This window comes from Amphiura filiformis, chromosome 19 (genome assembly GCF_039555335.1).
Source record: "Amphiura filiformis chromosome 19, Afil_fr2py, whole genome shotgun sequence".
Lineage (NCBI taxonomy): Eukaryota > Metazoa > Echinodermata > Ophiuroidea > Amphilepidida > Amphiuridae > Amphiura > Amphiura filiformis.
The window spans coordinates 54164267-54186818 of NC_092646.1; the positions used below are offsets into that span (position 1 = coordinate 54164267).

Consider the following 22552-nt stretch of genomic DNA (forward strand, 5'->3'; position numbering starts at 1 on the left):
CGCGGTTCGTAAAAGAACTGGAGATAAAAATAAATATCCTATACTACCCCTATTTACATATATTCCTAAAATGTTGTTGTAGTGTTGTTTCATATAAAACGTTTTAAAAATATTTTTATGATATATTATTATTATTATTATTATTATTATTATTATTATTATTATTATTATTATTATTATTATTATTATCATCATCATTAAAGCACATTTCTATTTACACACATCCCTTTACCTTGACGGATTTTGACGGGGTTTGAAACCACTTCAAGCATGGAAATGGTACATTCTCATCGTGTATTCAAGTCATTTTAGAAGCTATGCATTGTGGGTAATAATTCACACATAGTAAAGGTCACGATAAATCGAAGCCGAGAGTCGAGCAAAAATCCAGCGATGACGTCATTGGGTCAACGATTTTCCGAATGCTGATTGGTTGCTTGCATCACTGTCAGGGATCTGTACACGCATTATACGGAATGATTTTTCCTAAAGATAAAATACACTGTGCCCCAGTGGCTGCGAAGTTATCGTATATTTTGCTATAATTTTCTTATTTTCTATATGTTTATTAACACTTACACAAGTCACGTCCTATACATAGTGCACTTACGTCCAGCCATAAACCCGCTTATTGAAGATTAAACCAATATATGCAGTACTAAACCATTGTATAGTAATCTATTGTCCAATGCAAATTTATTACCACCTGATAATATTGATCCAATGAGCGACCGAATTGTCCGCTACGGACGACTAATCCAATCGATAATGACTCTATTGACATGTACGAACGGAGCCCCACTGACTGAGTTTTGGGATATTTTTCACTGGTTTGCAGCTGTTTGCTGTCATTTACTCATCAAGGCGGAGTACCGTTATTATAAGAACTATGCCAATTATTTAAAGATTGACATGTAGAGAATAAGCCATAATTGATTGGCAGAAATGACTAAATTTGTACCTATGGCGGTTTTATGACGCCAATCTTCAAAATACGATCAAGAAATGGCTGCCGGGTGAAGTAAAATGTGCATAGGAATAACACGGCGAGTTTGGATAGATGGTAGGATTTCTTTTTAATAAAATGTATGTTCCCCGTTATTAAAGCTTGTACCGGGTCGAAGATTCAGATATTTGGAAAAGAATAAGTAATTGAAACAGAGAGAAAATACTAAAATCATAGCTTATATGATACTAACTAGTTCATCCCCAATAGCTTCGATACAGCGCTACCAGTAGGGTTCAATTGCCTATTGTGAGTGCCCCTGTGTTGTGTGCATACATGTAGTTAACAATAACTGCATGATGTAGCCAATTAAAAACAGTTTTATTTGTAAATTCATTAACCAATCAGCGGTCGTAATTTCACGGGTTGTCGCCAGGCGGTTTGTTTAGTGACGGAGGAACGCAAACCGGATGGGACCGAGACAATTGGTCCGGAAGACCGCGAACTGTTAGATCACGAGTAAAAATGGCTAGAGTTAGGCATGCGTTGCAAATAGACCCAAAGATCAGCAACTCAAGACGCATTGTTTTGTTCAACGTCATTAAATTATTTGATGTGTTAACAGTTACTCCCTGCAGACATGAATGGGTACGGAACATAGACGGATTGCAAGACATGCACTTTCGATAATTGGATAATGTATTGTGGTTCTTGAGACATGTATCGTTTTATGAAGGTGTTTCGTTTCACCATCTTTGCATTATAACTCAAGAACCACAAGACAAACAAAAATGTAACTGTGATATTTGAATTCCTTCGATTGGTTTACTTCAGCACGAATGTTAAATTGGTTACTTGATCACTTGACGCTTTAACTCTGGGCATATGTATGAACAGTTGATCAAAAGAAGGCGATGTGACTGCGGTAAAATTTCTTCCTCTTTATTCTGCCGAGTCTCAAATAGTATGGGTTGATGAGAAAAAAGAATCTTTACCTTGTTTACATTGACTACTGCACCGCAAAACGCCATGCTGACAAGTTTTGAAATAATCAAAATACCGCTAATTTAATGTACAGCCTAAGGAAATCTGGTCACCTTTTAAAAATACCCGAGTAGGAAGGATTCCAATCAAATTGATTTGTATAAAAACTGTAGCATCCGATAAAGGAATAATATTAATATTAAATGTACATCATATTATATAACGATCCGTGATACATAATCGCGTTATAATTGATCTGGTTTAGAAGGGCGAGTATTTCTTTTTTAATTTTATATACGTCAAAATTCCGCGTTGCCCCGCAAAAGATTGCTGTTTCCTTTGTTAAACATGGTTCCTATGGTAATCTGATCTTCTAATTAGCTTGCTTACTTGCTTAAGTCGAGTGTTGTCCTCGAACTGTGATGGCATTGCTTTTACCATGTCAGTTACCATGTCAGTAGATTCAAGTCCTGTGTCTTGTCTTAGGATGTCGACAAATGTTAGGGCGGGTCTTCCTTGTTTTCTTTTCCCATGCTTTGGAATCCAGTGCACCAATTTAGATACAGGTTCTGTCTTGCTTTTGTAGCAGTGGCCAGCAAACCGTGTCCTTCTTTCTCTGATCTTGTCTGATAACTTTGGGAGGTCACCATACAGCTCTTTGTTTGTCATATTATGCTTCCAGTGGACATTGCGCATTGCCCTCAACAGTCTGGTGTAACAGCCATCCAGCTCCTTTGCCAGTTTGGAAGTGACTGTCCATGACTCACACCCATAGAGCAGTACTGATTCAACTGTTGCTGTAAATAGGCGTTGCTTGAACCTTGTTGAGAGAGATGACTTCCAGATCTTAGCCATCCCATTACAAGCTCTCCAGGCTGCTTCTTTTCGGATTTTAACATCCTTTTCTGAGCTCTGCATCCATGCCCCAGGTACTTGAAATGTGTGACCTCCTCAATCTGTGTTACACTGTTTGTCTTGATTATGAGTCCTTTGCTGTGGTTAAATGCCATGAACTTCGTTTTGCCAGCATTCATTCTCAGTCCGACCTTTCCTACTGATGTTTCTACCTGGCTGAGCAGCTTGCTAGGTTGATCTATTTCCTCTGACAATAATGCTATGCCATTCTAATTAACCCTATCTGAAATATTTGTGTTGATGATAACTTAACAATTAAATATATGAATACAAAACCCACCCAAGTCCATACGTTAGCCAAATTGAGTTAAGCATGGGAAATTATTGCTATACATAGGCCTGTCATATGTATGAAAGAACAACTTAAATTCATCATCTGTGTCTATTGAGCATGTGAGAAATAGCATGTATGAATGAACCATCCAATTCCGTGATGTGAGTCTTGTAACACATTGATTGAAATCCAGTATGTATAAAAGTCCACTTGTAACACATTCATTGCTGGAGAGTGCCTTTTGAAAAAAATGGGTTTAATAAAGGAACGTGTGCGGTTTATATTACATGGCAGAATGCTTATCAACATTATAGTTATACATACCTGTGTGCTTTATTTTCTATTATCTTACTAGTGGTAATCTCATTCCAACGTTGTTGTCTTTGTATATGATTCAAAAAACCGCCCAAGTCCAAAATTTAAAATGAACCCTACAAAGTCCCTGAAATGCTAATCGTTATACTTTATACAGTTTAATCCACTCATTTGCACGTAAAACTTACCATATTGACCAGGTAAATCTAACTTACGGAATTAAAATGATACACCGGTTTTCTCTCAAAATCACTTCCCATGGACTTGGGTGGGTTTTGTATTCATGTATTCAATTATATATAGACAAGGTCCATATTTAATACACCATTAGAAATCTAATTCCTGGGTCAAGAATAAAAATTGAAGATGAAACGAAATTTGGCATCAGAATTGATATCGGTATAGTTTTTTGGATATAGTAAGCATAACACAGAGTGTACGACGATTTTGTAAAAGTTGCATGCGTTTTATCATTAAAAGGGTGGTTTTGGCGGGCTTCAACCGGCTTTCGCGGTTCGTAAAAGAACTGGAGATAAAAATAAATATCCTATCCTACCCCTATTTACATATATTCCTAAAATGTTGTTGTAGTGTTGTTTCATATAAAACGTTTTAAAAATATTTTTATGATATTTATTATTATTATTATTATTATTATTATTATTATTATTATTATTATTATTATTATTATTATTATCATCATCATTAAAGCACATTTCTATTGCGCTCTACAAATAACACGGCGCTTTTGCTCCAAAACAAAATACATGAAATAAACAGGGAGCTTGTTCCAGTGCTGGGACCCGAAAACGGTGAAACAGCAACCCTCAATAATGTATAATTATAGCACGACATTTAAATGTTATTAAAACGTTTTTGACCAGAACCAAACATGTTTTCAAGAATTTGTTGTGTTGGCTGAGTTTGCCATTCTGGTCATTTCACCCTCCCCGGGCCAGATATTATTTTATTGCACAGTCCCTTTGAATATCATGTCAGGCTGGTTTGTGAATGTTGTCATTCATCCATGTGTAATAAATATCAAATTGGAATCATAAACATGATAAAAGTGCAACTGGGCTCACTTTTATTTTGAGAGGATACGTCGTCAAGGAAACGATCCACGTTAAGAAAGATCAACCTTCATTGAACAGGGGAGGTGGTATGTGCTACAATTTGACGTGGGCCTACAATTATGTGATCAAGATCATTCCTAAAGCCCGATCCTGACTCCACTTCGCAGCGCGATGCGATGCTGCTATGCTTTTCAAACATCGCAGCATCGCACGATGTTGCGATGTTTTAAAAGCATGTGGGGTCTGCATCTCCTTTTAAGGTCATTCTACCGACCTTGATTTTCCAGCAGCCTATCAGAAGCGTGTACAGCTGCGATATCGCAGCGCGATACGAAAAAGTTGAACATTGTTCAACTTTTTCGCGGACCATAATTTCCACCGCGCGATGAGAATTTTCACCGCTGAGCTCGTAAAAACCTGGCTCAGATTACAGTTTTTATAGCATCGCAGCATCGCACTGCGATGTGGAGTCAGGATCGGGCTTAAGAAGTTTGACTCAAGCTCAACGAACTCTGGCAGCACCACCTTGTCACAAGACCAGATCATCAGACGGCTTGAAGATTCATCTACGATAAAGCCCGATCATGACTTCACTTCGCAGCGCGATGCGATGCTGCGATGCTTTTCAAACATCGCAGCATCGCGCGATGAAATTAAAATTATACGTTTTAATTTCATCGCACGATGTTGCGATGTTTTAAAAAGCATGTGGGGTCTACATCTCCTTTTAAGGTCATTCTACCGACCTTGATTTTCCAGCAGCCAATCAGAAGCGTGCACGGCTGCGATATCGCAGCGTGATGCGAAAAAGTTGAACATTGTTCAACTTTTTCGCGGACCAAAATGTCCAACGCGCGATAAGAATTTTCACCGCTGAGCTCGTAAAAACCTGGCTCAGATTACAGTTTTTATAGCATCGCAGTATCGCATCGCGCTGCGATGTGGAGTCAGGATCGGGCTTAAGGTACGATATCGTAGCCTCTCAAAATAAAAGAGAGTCGAGTTGATTAGTTTTATGATTCCAATTTAATGTCAGACTAGGTTCATAGTGTCAAATACATTTGTCAAAAACAGTGGAACATACTGGAGCGTTAAAATGCTTACCCCTTGATACTTCTCCCGCCTTCCTTATAGCGTCAGTTACGTTATCGAAGTCCCTTGTCCGGTATTGGTACATTCTAACGTAATCGTCTTGTAATTTATCATCTACGGCGTCAGCTGGAATTCCACTCAGATATCCAGATCCCCTGACGTGACTGCATCTATAAAAGACAGAATAAAACCTGCTAAATTAAACAACACTGGCATCTGAGCGTGAGCGATTTCTTAAGGCTTACACCAGGGAGCACACGGATATAAATTCGACCTGTGGCTGTGCCTTACGGAGTACCATTTTTGGTGTTGGATTTTTTTCAGAAGTAGGTGTTCATTCGGCGTGGTCTAATAAATATTTGGGGGCACTGGGGGACAGAAAGTGAAATAGGATTCAATTCAAATTATTCAACCCTTTTATGGCCAGCCAAAGTCAGCTAAATTGCAGAGCACAGACACCCAACTATGAAGGTCGGCAAGGCCCGCAGAGCTGGCATAGTATTTGTTCATGAGCAACTCAACCCAAACCTCCACGTGGTATCGGATGGGTAACTCTAACTTGGGCAATGGGGAACAGGCTTGAATGTGAGGAAATCAAGCTAGCGGAGGATCATGTAAAGTTTTGGCCACGTTGTAGCCCTTCCTCGATTGACTCAGCCTGGTGTGGCTCTGAAAAAACACTGAAAGCTGATGGAAAATAACTGATATACAATGAAGCATATAAGGTTTTGTGACTGAATGAAGATATACAGCTGCAATTTGACAAAGGTGTACTGGCGCAAATGACCTCATGAGTTGAAAGCGCCATTCAAATCTACAAAAACGAAAAACTAAACCCAACTATGAAAAAAGGTAAATATAAGAAATGTTCCTCTGTAGTCCACTTATACCAGTCCACAGGGCTCCACCCTGACAAGTTTCAAATTGTGTTAAAATCAATTTCAAAGTATTCCTCGGGTAATAAAGATTCAACAAAATATACTTTAACATATTTATGACTTATTAGTGTCGAATTATTGGTGAAAGGTTGAAGGTCTTCATATGGAATCCACATTGGTCAAAGTGGTCTCAAATTGTTCACTTGATATAACAATCCAAAAAAGAATAGTTTGTACTATGTAGGATATTTTGTATTATTGTTTCAGTCAGCACATCTTTTTTGTAGTATTTGCCTTTCAAATAGAAATTAATTAATTTTATAACATTAAAGGATTTTTTTTCTTTATTTCAATCTAAAATATTTGATTGATTGAAATATAAACCCTGATGTTAAAAACTGTAACTGAACTATACTTATTATCGCGTGAGACAAAATATAAATACAATAATATTTCGATTTTAAAGCAGAAAGCAAGAGAGTGGAAAATATTTAATATCCTCTTATCTTCTCCTCTTATGTATTCGACCTTCATCAATTTGAATCTTTAAAGGAAGTCTCCAGCAATCACAACATTTTGCCTTATGTGTTAGAAAAATAATTGACCTTTTCGGTAAATCCCATAACCCTTTGCGAGTACACCTGAGAACTCGTCATTTGACGTCACGCCGACTTGCAATGCGCAGTAACGGTGTTCGATAAACGATGTGCGCATCGGCGCGGAGCGGCGTGACGCAGAATGACGAGTTCTTAGGTGTACTCGCAAAGGCTTACGGGATTTACCGAAAAGGTCAATTATAAAGCACGGATCACGTGATTTTATTTGAAACAAACTCATATTTGGCCATAAAAATGAATAAAAACAGCCGTCTCTCAACACGTGATATTCCAAATTCACAGGCAATGCAATGACGTCCTAGTGATACAATGAAGGCTGACGACAATTGAGCACAACAACCATTACGTCATTGCACTTGAAAATTTCGGCGCGGGAATTTTGAATATCGCGTGTTGAGAGCCGACTGTCTTTATTCGTTTTTATGGTGATTATGAGTTTCACGTGATTCATGCTTGATAATTATTTTTCTAACATATAAGGCATATTGTTATCATTTTCGGAGACGTCCTTTTAACTGATTCTTAATTTGAATTAAATGATGCTTGAGTGACTATTCATTATTTCTCTTCCAGTACGAATATGTCTATCTAGCAGTCACGCTCTGTCGATCACCCTCTCTATCTCGCTCCCTCTCCCCTCTCTCTCCCCTCTCTTTCTTTCGTCACCCTGCATCTTTCTCTTCCCCAGCATATTTTCTTTTCTGTATTTTTGGGCGTTACTGAAAGCAGCGCGATATATCGTGCTAATGTTTCTTTATTTTCTGTCTTCATTTATTTTGATTATTTCAATTTTGATGGCATTGAAATGTCCAAAACAATAATTGCGTATTCACGACCATTACGGTAACGATAATTAAACTAATTGGCATTATATTCTTTTTGGGAAACCAAAAATCTTTATCATATTTTTTGAATAATAATAAGTAGGAGGATACTTGTAACGAGAAAAAAGTCCTAAAACACACTAATTAAGCTAATGCTAATTAAACTAATTGAAACCCCCAGGGCGCAATTAGGGCTTAATTATCATTAATTAGAAATAATCACTAATTTGCGCTAACTAGCAAAATAAATGTTTGTTTTTTTGTAGCGAGAAGTCCGAAACCCGCGCTTGTCTTTGAGAGAGCTAATTAGAAATAATCGCAAAGTAATAATCTCCAGCTGAGTAAATGGGAGCGATCACTAAGAGAAATAATCACCAGGTGTCAGGGTGGGTTATACCATTTGAAATAGGGGTGTTTTTCAATTTTTTCAAAGTATGAAAATATACCAACTTTGTATAACTCATAAACTATATGGTAGTGCTCCGAATTCAACATCGACCACAGCATGTTTAGATGATACATTGGTCTTATGAAACAATTACATTTGAGCTTGGGGAAAACACATCTGTTTGTACAGTGTTGCCAGACTTTTTCCTATTTTTCGAAATTCATCACAAGTCTCACTTTTAAGTTAAATGATGTGAAAATGAAACTTCACCCTTTCAAGGAACATTTATCAGAAAAAAGTTAATTTCATACCAAATTTGATCATTTATTATGGTCATGTTGTTCTAAACCACATGGGTGTTGTCATAATTGGGGTTAACGCGATTAACCTCCCTGCTGAAGATGGTCCTCGATCTAATGGCTGGAATTTGGGCAGGAAGAGAATTCCATTGGGCTGTAGGTACACTGTAAATTGGCCAGAACACATGGAACGCGTTCATTAATGTAACGGTTTTTTTTAACACATGACACGTGTTCAACTTATTTAGAGAACACTAGTGTTAATGTAGAGAACACAGGTGTTATTACCTCAGAACACTAGTGTAACATATACATCTATATCAAACCGCATTTATTAACATTTGCGAAACATCAAAAATACATGAAATACACAAGAATAAAAATATTAATTACACAACAGAGATATTAAACCTAGGACAACTTGCTTACCCTGTCCAGCAGGGGGCAAGGCAAGGTAACTTTAAAATTTAAGAAAGCAAAAGGTTAATAAATTCCCAAAACCAATGGTGAAAACTCATTCTTCAGCATCTACCCAAACACACCTATACCCACACTTACATACTCAACCCGCTAATGCTTCATCTACTCCCTTGCACATACACCTCAACTAAACACTTACACACTCCTGCTCCTGACTACACTCATTCACAACACAAATCTACACACTTACATGCACACACTCCTATAACTGCATAACAAAGCAAATGCATAAAATCATGGTCGTATTGCACATCATAACTAAATACAAGTATACAACATTGGAAAAGTCACATTTGAAACAAGTCAGTTGGATGAAGCAACTAGTCTCTGGGAGCCATTCAGGCACACATGATTATGGAGGGTTGTAAACCCGAGAGGTAAACTTGCCATGGGAATAGAAGGAGAGAGGTGGAGAAGACCAGACAGACAACTTGCGCCTACTGAACATTGACTGCGAGCAGGTGATGGCGGTTTTGCAAACATCTTGCATGATGACTCTCAGAGACTGCTTGGAGACATTGGCATTACACAGATACTTCAGACTAGCATGGAAGTCACTTTGGATTGTATGACCAAGAGATCCAACTTCAATGGTCACATATTGCACATTATCAAACTGTTCACCCAGTTCTTGGATAAGAGTCAGATAGTTTGGCTTGTTTGCTTTTCTGTCCTTGGCATTGCACATACTTTGCTTAGAGTTGTGGGGAACAGTTAGTTCTCCCAGAGTCACACGATTCTTATTGCGATTGATGACCACAATGTCCGGTCTTGCTGAGGTTAACGAAATGTCAGGAGGAACCGTGGAAGGAGGGTTACTAGTTGCTTGGAAGCCAGGGATGTCAGCATATATTGTGCTGCCATCTTGGACATTGTCTTTCAAGAATTGAACAATTGATGACAAGACACAGTCATGTCTCCAGGTGAATCTACCCTGTTGAAGTGCTTCCTGGCAGCCATTCAGAACATGAAAAGTTGTTGGATTGGGTTGACTACAGAGGCAGCAAACAGCTGAAGTTTGGATCTTCCACCTACGAAGGTTCACCTCTGTTGGTAATGTGTCTGATGATGCACGGAGCACAAAAGATAGTTGACCAGGTGGTAAAATGGTCATGATCTTCCTCCATAGCTTATTGTCACTCTCAAGTTCAACAGCTTCCAGGCACTTGGACTGTACTGACAGAGTTTGGAGCTTGTCATTCCATTTGGCAACAGAAGTGTCGGTGGTGGTCTTAGAGATGGCTTTCTTGCACGACTTCAAGGGCTTTTGAGTATCAATGTCCTTGATGATGTTCACACCAGGTAGTATAAACGCGGGGATCAGAGTTGCGTCAGTGTCTAGAGATGGCAAGATTTCTCGCAGAAGGGCATCCTTTGCATGCAAAAGATGGTTGAGTGCATTGGCTTTCAGATTTTCTGAAAAGTCAGGGAGGTAAGGTATGCCCAGAAGAGAAGGGTGGTGCAAAATGGCAACTGTCGCACTGCGTGGAAGATGGAGCCATGACTTCACATGTTTGTTTATCTTTGCTTGCGATTTCTCTAGGTTTGTCTTCGCGATATTGTGAACAGTCATAAAATACCGTATACTAGGGATCAAGTAGTACAAGACAATCCATGTTTTGTATTCACCGCGGATAGGCTTCCTATCAATGCTCTTCAAACTGGAGTCAATAGTCTCAAGAAGCTTGGATCCAGCTGATGCAGTCGAGATAGCCTGCCGATGATTGGTAATCCTCCCAAGAAAGGTAGTGGGTTTGTCTTTGACCGACTGGACTCTATCACCATTCATAGAGAATGATGCATTGTTATCATTGATGGCAAGATGATAGCTTTTGTCTGGTCTGGGAGTGAGGCCCATCGCGGAGGCTAAGGCATGGAATTTGCTCGGTAACTTCTGGTGAGCGCATTTGTCAGCCGTTATCAGAGTCAAGTCGTCAGCGAATGATTTGCAGACATGTGGAGAAGACTTTCCCGTTTTAGACTCTTGAAGTTTACAGCGAACTTTCGGGAGGGTCTTTCAGGTGGATTTGATGAGCGGTAACGCCTATCAGAGCCCCACGCTAAACACCATTCAGTCTGTTGGAGATTGATGTTGGTGGATTGCTTCTCTCCTTTGAACGTAACATCCACAGAGCCGTTAACATTATATTGGTCTACCTGAACTAAGTACCAGCCCGTTCGCGGTTGTTGACATTTCAAATACAGATACGCACCACATGGCGGTAAGCCAACAGACGATGGAATTGGAACTGTCAGTCGATAACCGAACTCAGAATGCTGTTTGATAGCATCAAGCAATGGATTGAATGCAATCAGGAAGACAATAGGGGAAAGCGTATCACCTTGGAAGACACCTCGCTTAATTGGCACTGGTTTTGTTTGCCACTGTGTAGACTTCACAGAAACTTCAAGGTTGTCATAGATCTTGCGTATGTAGGAGATGACAGCTGGAGGAACGCGGTAAAACTCAAGCAGTTGGAAGATAATCTCATGAGGCACCGAACCGAAAGCGTTAGCCAGGTCAAGGAATGTTATATAGGCCTTGCTCTTAGTTTGTTCAGCGTCGTCAATGATAGCATTAAGTGAGTAAATGTGTTCAATCAGCCCGTTTGATCCAGACAGGAAACCCTTTTGAATTTCTGGATCAATGATGTCATTCCGCAGGAAGAACTGTTCAAGGCGATTGGCTAAGATCTTGTGAAGAAGTTTGGAGATGGCGGAGGTAAGTGCTATAGGACGAAAGTTCGAAGGATCATTAGTATCACCTTTCTTGTAGATAAGGCTAACAACTCCAGATGACCATGACGCAGGTGGCGTTTTCTCTTCAAACACGATCTTATTGTACAAGGTTGCCAAGAAATGGTGAGTACAAGGCAAGTGTTTCAAGTACTTGTATTTAATTTGATCAGGACCTGGCGCCGATGAAGAGGAGCATTTTCGCAGAGAAAATTTAATGTCCTTCGGCTTGATAGCAGCAAGATTGAACTGTGCATTAATAGATGGGGTTTGTAATCCCTCAGGAATGGCAAACGATTCTGACGGAGCTTTGTATGTATTTTCATAAAACTCATAGCAGACATCAGAGGAAAATGAAGGCAGCTCATTTGATTCCGTACCACGGGAAGCAGTCTTTGCATAAGCATAGGGATCATTGCGAAAAAGTCTTTCATTGCGGATGGTTTGACGCGCGTGGTCTGCTCTATCGGCTTCTTTGGTGACTTTGTTATGGCCACGTACCGCTTGAATAAAGTCGTGGTGCTTATCTCCGCATATATCACGTCTGGCTTGATTTTTCAACGTACTAGCGTTCTCGCGAACTTTTTCAATACGGCGTTGCCTATGAGGACCTTTATTAGGTTTTTCGCTGAATCCATGCTGAACAAGAGTGTTTCTGAGAGTTTGTGAAAATTCATGGGCAGCCACTGATGGTTCAATGTCGTCTGCACACAACCGAGTGTGGGTAGAGAAAATAGTCTGTTTCAAGTCTGTATCAATAGCATTCCAGTTGACATTACTTGGTTCAATGAGCGGCTTTACCACTGGTTTACTGAAGCACATGGTTCATACACACTTACAATGGTAGACAGTCAGTAAGCTTAAGCAGAGCAGAATTCAACAGTCATAACATACACAGGTAGATACTGATATAACATCAAAATGTGGTGAAATCAAAAGTCACAGATATAAAACCAAATGTACAGTGCTGCTGAAGGTGTTAGACTAGGTTTGGTAGCCTCTGGAAGTGATATGCAAAGCTTGCAGTGGGGTTAGACCCTATTTTTCCAGGAGCAGATTTAGATCAAACCTTCAGTCATGGCAGCCATTTTTTTTTTTTTAAACTCTGGTGTTCAAAATTACTATCTATGAACACCTCGGACACATGAAAGAAATGTAACGGTTTTTTAACACATGACACGTGTTCAAACATTGATTTTTAGAATGCTGGTGTTCAACCTTGTCAAAATCTCATTACTCGACAATAAACAAATGCATGGTAGTATAAACAAGATAATGGCGGTGTTCCGAAGAATTCCGATGAAATCAGAGAGTTTTCACCTAAGGCAAGCCCAAGGCTCGAACCCTCGCCGATCGTATCTCCCGGCTGACAGCGCAACGCATTAATCGCTCGGCCATAGTCACCCTCTTGTGTCTCTCCGATGCTTGTTCATCGCTGTCAACAGATATAGGCTAGGCCTACGGGCTCCGAGTCGCTCCCAAAGTTGCCCTGAATTTCATTCTTCTCTAAATCCTTCGAATTTACTCTCACTATCATCCCATTTGTCTTGAAAAGACAGTTTGGAATAGCGTTTCCGGGAGCGTTTCCACGTTGCATCGCCATTGTTGTTGTTGTTACTTATATCCCTCCTTCAAAGGAGCACCGTGTATTTCTCGCTGACACGTCGCAGCTTTCCAACGCCTCTATCTGCTCATGCGTTCCATTTTTGAACACCAGTATTCAATATAATCATTCAGAACACTTGTGACACCTCTGATCAATACTATGTGTTCTACATTATACTAAAAGAACACTAATGTGCAAGGCTTATCATATTTTCAAATACACTAGTGTTCTAAAGAGACAATTATGAACACCTCAGACGCGTCTGAGAAGCGTCATGTGTTCGGGAACATTTGCAGTGTAGTAGAAATGATCTTTTTTGTAAGCTCTCTTTAGCAAAGTCATATCAGTGGCGTACCGTGGCCGCCCCAACCCCGGGGGGCTGAAGAAGAAACAATTTTGCCGCCCCTTCCTTAACAGCCTGAAAAGGTTGACCCAATTTTTTCACGGTCGTTTGAAAAAGTGAAGAGCAAAAAAAAAAAAAAAAGATTTTGTATGCTTATTCAAATTTTTGCGCCCTTTTTTCTTTGCTAATTCGTTTTACCGCCCCTTCGTTTTTGCCGCCCCTGTTTTTGCCGCCCCTTCTTCTTCCATCGCCTCTTCGTTTTTGCCGCCCCCTACTTTGACCCCGGTGGGCTGGCGCCCCCAAAGCCCCCCCAAACTACGCGCATGCATAGTTCATAGAATTTATAACCGTATGACAAAACAGGCGAAAATAGTTTTTCGAATTATTGTACATAGATATGTGCAGTCTACTTTTAGCGCAGGGGTGCAATCCAAACAGTCGTGAGTTTTGATTAGAAACATCGCTATGGTAATTATTCATGGGGTAATTATTCCTGTTACATCAATACCTCTACGGCATATTAATGATTATGCTGTCAACTTACCTTGTCCAATTAAACCGTCTGAATGTTTCCGAGATGAGATGCGCCATACCAGTCACATCGTAGCTCAAACGAGTGAAATGCGTGTGACGATCCTTATTAGCAAGGTCAGAGGATGTCGAAGCTCCACTTATTATCGGAATATTCCAATATCTGGCTAAATCACTCAGACCTATGAAATAAGAAAACAAGACTTAACATAAGCTACCTTAGATCAGTGCCGCTAATTTGAAGGTACTATCAGTGATTCGCAGAAAGAGAAAATCAAACATTTCGATTTTTGTACGAAGGATAGATGGCAGTGGCGGCGTTACGGGGGGGGGGGCAAGGGGCCCCAAATATTTTTCTTTCCCCCAGTTTGCCCCCTCCCATTTTTATGTAAATTTCACTTTTTGCGGCAATTTTGCGCACATTTGGTCGATTTTGCCTCCCCCTGCCCCAGAGAAAAATTCCTGGTGCCGCCTCTGATAGATGGGCTAACATACTATACAGAGCAACCTATTACGGATAAAATTTGACGCTTTCGTCCATTTTGCAGGTGCCTGTCCATGTCGAGCTTCACATCGTTTGAGTAATGATGCTTCTTTTTTTGCCCGTGCAAATATCTATATCACAAAGATATATTTATAGAATTGTCTATATCGGTCCACATATTTAAAAAAAAAATTTTAGCCTGTTGAATAATTCAATGCCAAAGGTAGGATGTATAGAATGCCGGGGTTACCCTTTTTGGAACCAGTGGCGGCGCCAGGAATTGTTTTCGGTGGGATATGGAGGCATGCGGGCACGGGATATGGGGACAAAGTGAATTTTAGGGGGCCCACCTTGGTCTGGGGCGGACATTTTAAAAATGAATTTAGAAGAGCAGCAACGACATCACTTGCATTACATTCTAGATGTTAAATCTACATCATATGCAAAATTTGAGGAAATTCGCACGAGTCCGTTTTATTTTAGGGCCATTTGTCTATAACTGGTCTTTACATGTAGCCCTATGGAGAGAGTGCCCGTTGAGGGCGCTATAACCCCCATTTTAGGAACAAAAATGTGATTTTTTAAAAACGGACTCGTGCGAATTTTCTAAAATTTTCGGAGTGTGTAGTATGAACATGTAGAAATATAATCAAGCAGTTGCCATATCTGCTCTTCTCCGAAAAAAATAAAAAGTCCTATACCTCAATGATAATGAAACCTAGGTGCCGGCCCCATGCCCCCGTGACGCCACAACTGATCGGAACTGGTTACGAGATCTATGTTATATATCTGTCCCCAGATTCTGAAATGCAGTACTTTTTTTGCGAAAGATTAACATTTTCTGCAAAAACACCCAGAGACACAGCCACACACACATCTGAGCTCGTTTTATATTTCCCTTTCCAAACTTCGGTTGATTGATTGATTGATGGTTGATTTTATTTGGTACTATAAGAATAACATACAAATTACACTACATATACAGTATTATTATAACAAAATAAAATATATTGCACATCAAAATTGTATAACGAAATTACAAATCAACACAAGTACCAAGGATAGCCCAAAAAGCCTTGGGAAAATCTTATTTCCATTGGGGTCCTTTACAAGCAAGAGAAAGATAGGAACAAACTGCCATTGGCGGGGACAATAAGGTTCTTACCAATGTACATGGCTTAGACGATTATTTCATAGCTTCAACACACCATGTAAATTGATCATGTTTATGAAAAGGGTAGATTTGAAAATACGAGTTTACAAGGAAAGTAAGCCCTCCCCAGTACACCACGATAAGAAGCAATTTGCAGACATATTTCGTGTGTTGAAAAGAGATGGCGCTGCAGTTAAGTTTTCAAGCGCTGTTAACCGTAATCACGCAAAATGTTGCAAAATCTTACAAGGAAAACCATTGCGCATGCATGCATCCCACATGACGTGATGACCTGACGCAATCATATTTACGCACGGGTTCATTTGAAACCCCGTGGCTACTGGTCGGTGATCTTGTGCGTGACCAGGGGCGTAGCAAAAGCCTCGAGGGCACATGGACAAGAAACAGAGCGGGGCCCTTTTATCTTAGCAGGGCCGGATTTAGGCCTACTGGCCAGAGGGCCCCAAAATTGCCCTGTGCATGTTCCTTTTAGCCCAACAATACCATGTTTTGGACTAAAATATGGAAAAATCGCACAATTTTGCGCGCTTCGTGCATATCATACATAGCAAAATTCACCTTCATTTTGGGCTAAAATTGTCTGAAATTGAAAATTATTTCGCGCGCAAATTAATATCCTTGTATAAGATCGGAACAAAATATGCTTATCTCGCTCTAAGCCTGCTCTAATTTGTCATGCTTCTGCCAAAACTGTCGATCTTATAGTAGGCTCCACATGCCTTCCTCACGGTGAGTTTGGGGCCTCCAAATTTTGGTCTTGCCCAGGTAAATTCGGCCCTGCCTTTTAGCATCTCTTTAATCAATGCTTATTTCATTTTCTCTTTTGCTTGGGGGCCCTGAAACCCTCGTCCACCCCGCCCCCACCCCCCCCCGCTTGCTACGCGCCTGTGCGTGACACGCTAGGGGTCTAAGATACTTATTCCCGGGGGTACTGAGTGCCTTTTTTATTCACCTACTCTCTTTTTTCGTCCTTGCTTCTGTTAGGGTTAATCTAGTCCTGAATCAATTTGTAGTATTGGTATATATAGGGTCCACAACTTATATGTTCCCCCTAAATACTTTTTTAAATAAATCGAAAAAAATCACACCTGTAAAAAGGTATGGGTAGCCTTATTTGTTTTACACATATGGAACAAATTATAGCGTAACACGTCATTGCGTTTAAAAAAAAAAACAGAAGCGCAGTGATTTATAGTGCGCTACGCACAGGCACAACGCCTAGACGTTGATCCACAAGCCTCAGCACACTTTACAGGTTTTCGCTGACCACTATGGCCTCACATCATTCCATAAACCATTAAACAACAATTCAGGGACTTTGCTGCTTCAAGAGCGCACACCCTAGACATTCCACAAATGACCATCGCAACCAGGATCAGCTCCCCGAGTTTCGTACGGGTTACAACGAGACAAATTAGCAGTGAGTTCCTTGTCCAAGGGAATTTCAAGCTGACTCAAATTTTCCACGAGAGCATACTAGGCACCACCAGGGTTCGAACTCGCAACCTCTCGCACCATAGTCGAACGCCTTATCGATTGAGCTAACTTGACTGCTAAGTTTAGTCACAAGGGCTCATTATGTAAAAAAATAGATGGTTTAAAAAAGTTGCATCTTAGTCGATAGCCCTGAGTCAACTCTCATATTTATCAGGTTTATTCATAATATGTTTGTTAAAGAAAACCTGACTGCTATGGACTAAGGTGCAACTTTTAAAACGGCCTCTTTTCTTACACAATTAACCAGTGTGACCGAACGCAACTCAAGTTAGCCACCTATCTTGAAAACATTGATGATGTTTTGAGTGGAGTAGACTTACTGCCTGGGGGAATCCTTCTTGTGGGTGATTTTAACATACATTACAATAAGCCAAGCAAGTCTGACGTCAGACAATTTTCTACCATCCTGGCTTCGGCAGGCCTAGTTCAACATATTATCGGTCCTACCCACAGATGTGTAAATATACTTGACTTAGTAATTACCAGGCAGGATGATCTCATAATGAAGAGATATATTATTGATAGATGTCATTTTCCCAAGGATCATTTCATGATCAATTGTGTCCTGGACCTTCCCAAACCATCGACTGAAACAGTGACATACACTGTGCTTATTGATCATGATGATATTTCTAATGATCTTAATACAAAGATGTGTCATATTGCCAATCAAGAATATGACAATGTTAATGCTTTGCTTGCTGATTACAACAAGGCATGTTCTGAAGTCATTGACTGTCATGCCCCTCCCTCCACAAAATCAAGGAGGATTAGACATCGTCCTGCCTGGTATGATGAATCTGTAAATAATGCCAGAAGAGAGCGTCGTCGCAGTGGGAGGAAATGGCGAAAATCAAGATCTGATGCCACTACCGCGTAGAATATCTTGCATCATTACAGGTTGTTTACGTGCAGCAAAAACTGTTCACTATTCAGACAAACTTAATAACTGTAGTGTCAAGGACATGTTTAAGACCGTAAATGAGCTTCTTAATAACACCAATAGAGCTCTCCCTGATACTGACTGTCCAGAAGATCTTGCTTGGGGTTGTTTTCGATCATCATATGTGTATGTCTGATCATGTAACTCAATTATATAAGTCTATCAAACATCTACAGAATTCGCCCATACATTGATTATGATACTTGCCAGATTCAGATTCAGATTCAACTTTATTTAGCCACGGTGGGCCCACTTCAACCCTAGGTTGTTCTTCCTTGGGGCCGTGGATACAAACTACAGTACTAACAAATATTTAACAAAACATGTTTACAAGAGATATGTTATACAAAATATCAAAAGAATTGTTAAGAGATACAAAAGATCATATAAACTTATATTAGGTTACCTTGTAAAACTGTTTACAAGCGATACTTCATAAATATATCAAATGAATTGTTAAGAGATACAAAACATCATAAATAAACTTATAATAAGGAGAAAAAATGAAAGAATTTATAAACTTATAAACAAAACTGAAAAGAATTAAAATGAAACATCTTTCAGCATATTTTTGAAAGTAAATGAATCAGGTGAATTTGTGACCCTATCATCAAGACTATTTCATAAGATTGCACCTCTATATGATAAGCTACGTTTTTTGAAATCAGTTTTAGGCTGTGGGATGAAAACATTATTTTTACTTTGCCGAAAATTGTATTTATTATTAGAAAACGAGGAAACAGTTGAAAGGTAAGGAGGTGCTAACCCAGCAAACACAAACACGTTTTTAAAACGTTTTAAATAAGTAATATTTTGGGTTTTGGTTTAGGTAAAAACGTTTTAATAACATTAAAATGTCGGGTTATATTATATTAAGGTCATGAAATCGTTTTAAAACGTTTTGTATGAAAACACACTACAACAATATTTTAAAAATGTTTTTGAAATGTCATTGTAAACTATTTTTGCAAACATTTTTGGCCAAATATTTTGTCAACACTTAAATAACATCATGTTAAAATATTTGCACCCAGTAAACACAGAAATGTTCTTAAAACGTTTTTACAAAACGTTTTAATAACATTTAAATGTCGGGTTATATAAAGGTCGTGAAAACATTTTGAAAACGTTATTGTAAATATTTTGGGCAAACATTTTTTGCACAATATTTTTTCAACCCCAAAATAACATTCTGTTTAGAATGATTTGTACCAAGTTTTCAAAAATGTTTTTGGAATGTTATTAAAACGTTTTATACCCTTTATATAACCCGACATTTAAATGTTTTCTGTAAAACATTTGTGTTTGTTGTGCAGTAAATTCCCAACAAAATGTTATTTAATGTTATGAAAACGTTTTATACCATTAATGCACTCTTTATATAACCCGACATTTAAACGTTTTCTGACAACCTTTGATAACCTTTTGCGAATGATGTCGAAAACGTTTTGTGTTTGCTGGGAAGTTATTCAAAATTGTATAAATCCAAATTGAGGTATTATACTGATGTCTGTGAGAAAGTGGCTTCCAATTGAGCTGATCTAGGACAATAGCACTGGAGGTATCCCATGGAGCTCCACAAATAATGCGAGCAGCTCTGTTTTGGATAATTTGTAATCTCTTTGCTATAGACATACAAACAACATTACAATATTTAAGGTGAGGAAGTACAATTGCATTATAAACCATATTCAAAATATCTGTAGAAATAAAATTAGATTTACATTTCTTCAACATAAACATACCTTTAAGAGATTTCTTACGAACTTGACCAATTTGCTGATTCCATGTCAATGTGTCGTCAATGATGACACCTAAATGTTTACATTCATTAACTTGTTTAATATTAGCACCATTTATAGTTACAGAAACATTGTGAATATCATCTTTAACAGATTGCAAACGTTGCCTAGATCCTATGAGCATGAATTCAGATTTATCAGTGTTAAGACTAAGTTTGTTGCTTTTCAGCCAATTACTTATTATGTTAAGATCCTCATTTATACAATTCATGATTTCCTTAGTTGAGTTAGAGGCATAATATATTATAGTATCATCAGCATACATATTAACCTTACAGTGTGTGACATAATTTGGCAAATCATTAATATAAATAAGAAAAGCAAGTGGGCCATCGATTGACCCTTGTGGCATTCCACATGTTATTTCACACGTATCAGATAGAGTACCATTAACAGTAGTACATTGAGAACGTCCTGTTAGATAACTTTTAAACCACTGAATACAATGTTTACCAATTCCATATAATTTAAGTTTATCTAAGAAAATTTCATGGTTTACTGTATCAAAAGCCTTCTTTAGATCAAGTGAACAAAGGCCAATTAGATTTCCCTTATCTATTTCATTATACCAATCTTCAGTAATGTTAATTAGGGCAGAACTGGTGGAGTGAGATGGACGGAAACCTGATTGATTAATGTTGATTAATTTGTTATCATTTAAGTAATTATATAACTGATCAAAAACAGCCCTTTCAGCAATTTTAGAAATAACAACAAGAATTGAAATTGGCCTATAGTTGCTAGGGTCACTAGGATCCCCAGCCTTAAAAACAGGAATTATTTTAGCTCTTTTCCAACAACTTGGGAATTTACATGTTGTGAAAGAGTGATTAATTAGATGAGTGATTATTGGTGTAATGACAGGAGCAGCTAACTTAAGTAGTTTAGATGGTATGTTGTCCAAGCCAGTAGCTTTGTCATCAGATAATTTTGTTAATTGATTGAATACATAATCATAATTCACATGAACTAAGTTAAATGTAGGTTTCTTAATATTACTAGTTTTCTTATAATCACAAAAATCATTTTCATCAATATTATCAGCAAGTTTTGAACCTATTTCTGAAAAGAATTTATAATACTGTTAGAGCTGTTATTATATCACGTCTTGATTACTGTAATGTGGTATATCTAAGAAAGATCTAAATCGTCTGCAGAAGTTGCAAAATAAGTGTGCACGTTTAATATGTCTCAAACCAGTTTTAAAAAGTATTAGGGGGGAACTTAAATTGTGGACCCTATAATATAATGGAAAGCATCGTCACGTGGTGGTCGATAAGGCAACCCAACTAGTAGCGTAACTAGGGGGGGCAATTGTTTCAGGAATGTGGTCCGGGAATGGGGTGGCATATGCGGGGGCATATGATGCGTCCTTGCGCCCTCGGGTGCCATGACATTTACCTAGCTATACCCCACTGTCCCCAACGTCTAGTATAGAGGATCAGATAGTCAAATCACTAATGGGGTTAGTTATTATGAGAATTAAATAAGAGTTTGGTTGAAAAAGGTTTCAATTACTTTCTTTATCTGTTCCAGCAAAGTACACGTATTAAGGGTAGACGAGGTATTGTTGGTCGAAGCAACCTAAAAATCGATTTTCATTATGTAAATCAATATATTATTGAAAATTAACACCTTGATGTTTTGCAAAAGTTCATTCTACAAATCGTATACTTTGCAAACTTGCTTAATTTATTGTTGTTAATGAGTTGTATACGTTTTACAAAAGTATTGTTGTTTCAGCCCTCTTTACAATGTAACTTAAGAACCGCAGCACCTATAAAAGTATATCTGTGATATTTTAATTTTAATTCTTCTACACGCTCGCTATGAATTGAGCAATACAGTTTTTGCCAAAGCTCACTGCCATTCGTAAGATGTTGTGAACTACCAAATCACAACAGTTTAAAATAATTAATAACCTTAAGTGGACTCGATCTTTTGTGCGTAATTATAGAGGGCCAGGGGATTCACTCTATCATTAAAAAAATTATTTGAAGAAGTCAAAGAGCCCTAGGAATAAAAACTGTAGTGTAATTCACGCCAGATACAATTTCTTTATACGACAAAATTAATTTTGTAATCGATCAAAAACAAACGTTTTATATCAATTTTAAATTTAGCCTGAATCCGTAAATATGGTACCTCTCGCCCTTTTTTAGGTCGAGGCTATTTTTACCATTATGCAGCTAACCATTGTTGAAGCTATTTCACATACATGTACAAAACATTCAAGAGAAACAATGAGGACATATGTGACCCGGCAGCACAAACGAGCCGTAAATTCCCTAAATTGTATTCTGTGTTACGGTGTAAAATGTGTACGAAGGTCGTATTCATCGATAACT

At 38.6% G+C, this 22552-nt stretch overlaps 1 protein-coding gene across 1 annotated transcript in view; it reads right to left on the minus strand.

The window, feature by feature from the left end:
* The window catches only part of LOC140140649 (atrial natriuretic peptide receptor 3-like), a 70105-nt gene extending 49636 nt beyond the window's left edge, over nucleotides 1-20469 (minus strand). Inside the window, exons 1-3 of the mRNA XM_072162405.1 lie at nucleotides 20148-20469; nucleotides 14318-14486; nucleotides 5615-5772 (exon numbers count right to left, since the gene is read on the minus strand). Coding sequence (XP_072018506.1) covers nucleotides 5615-5772; nucleotides 14318-14486; nucleotides 20148-20469 — 649 coding nt within the window. The remainder of the gene's footprint in view (nucleotides 1-5614; nucleotides 5773-14317; nucleotides 14487-20147) is intronic.
* Nucleotides 20470-22552: the final 2083 nt, after the last annotated feature.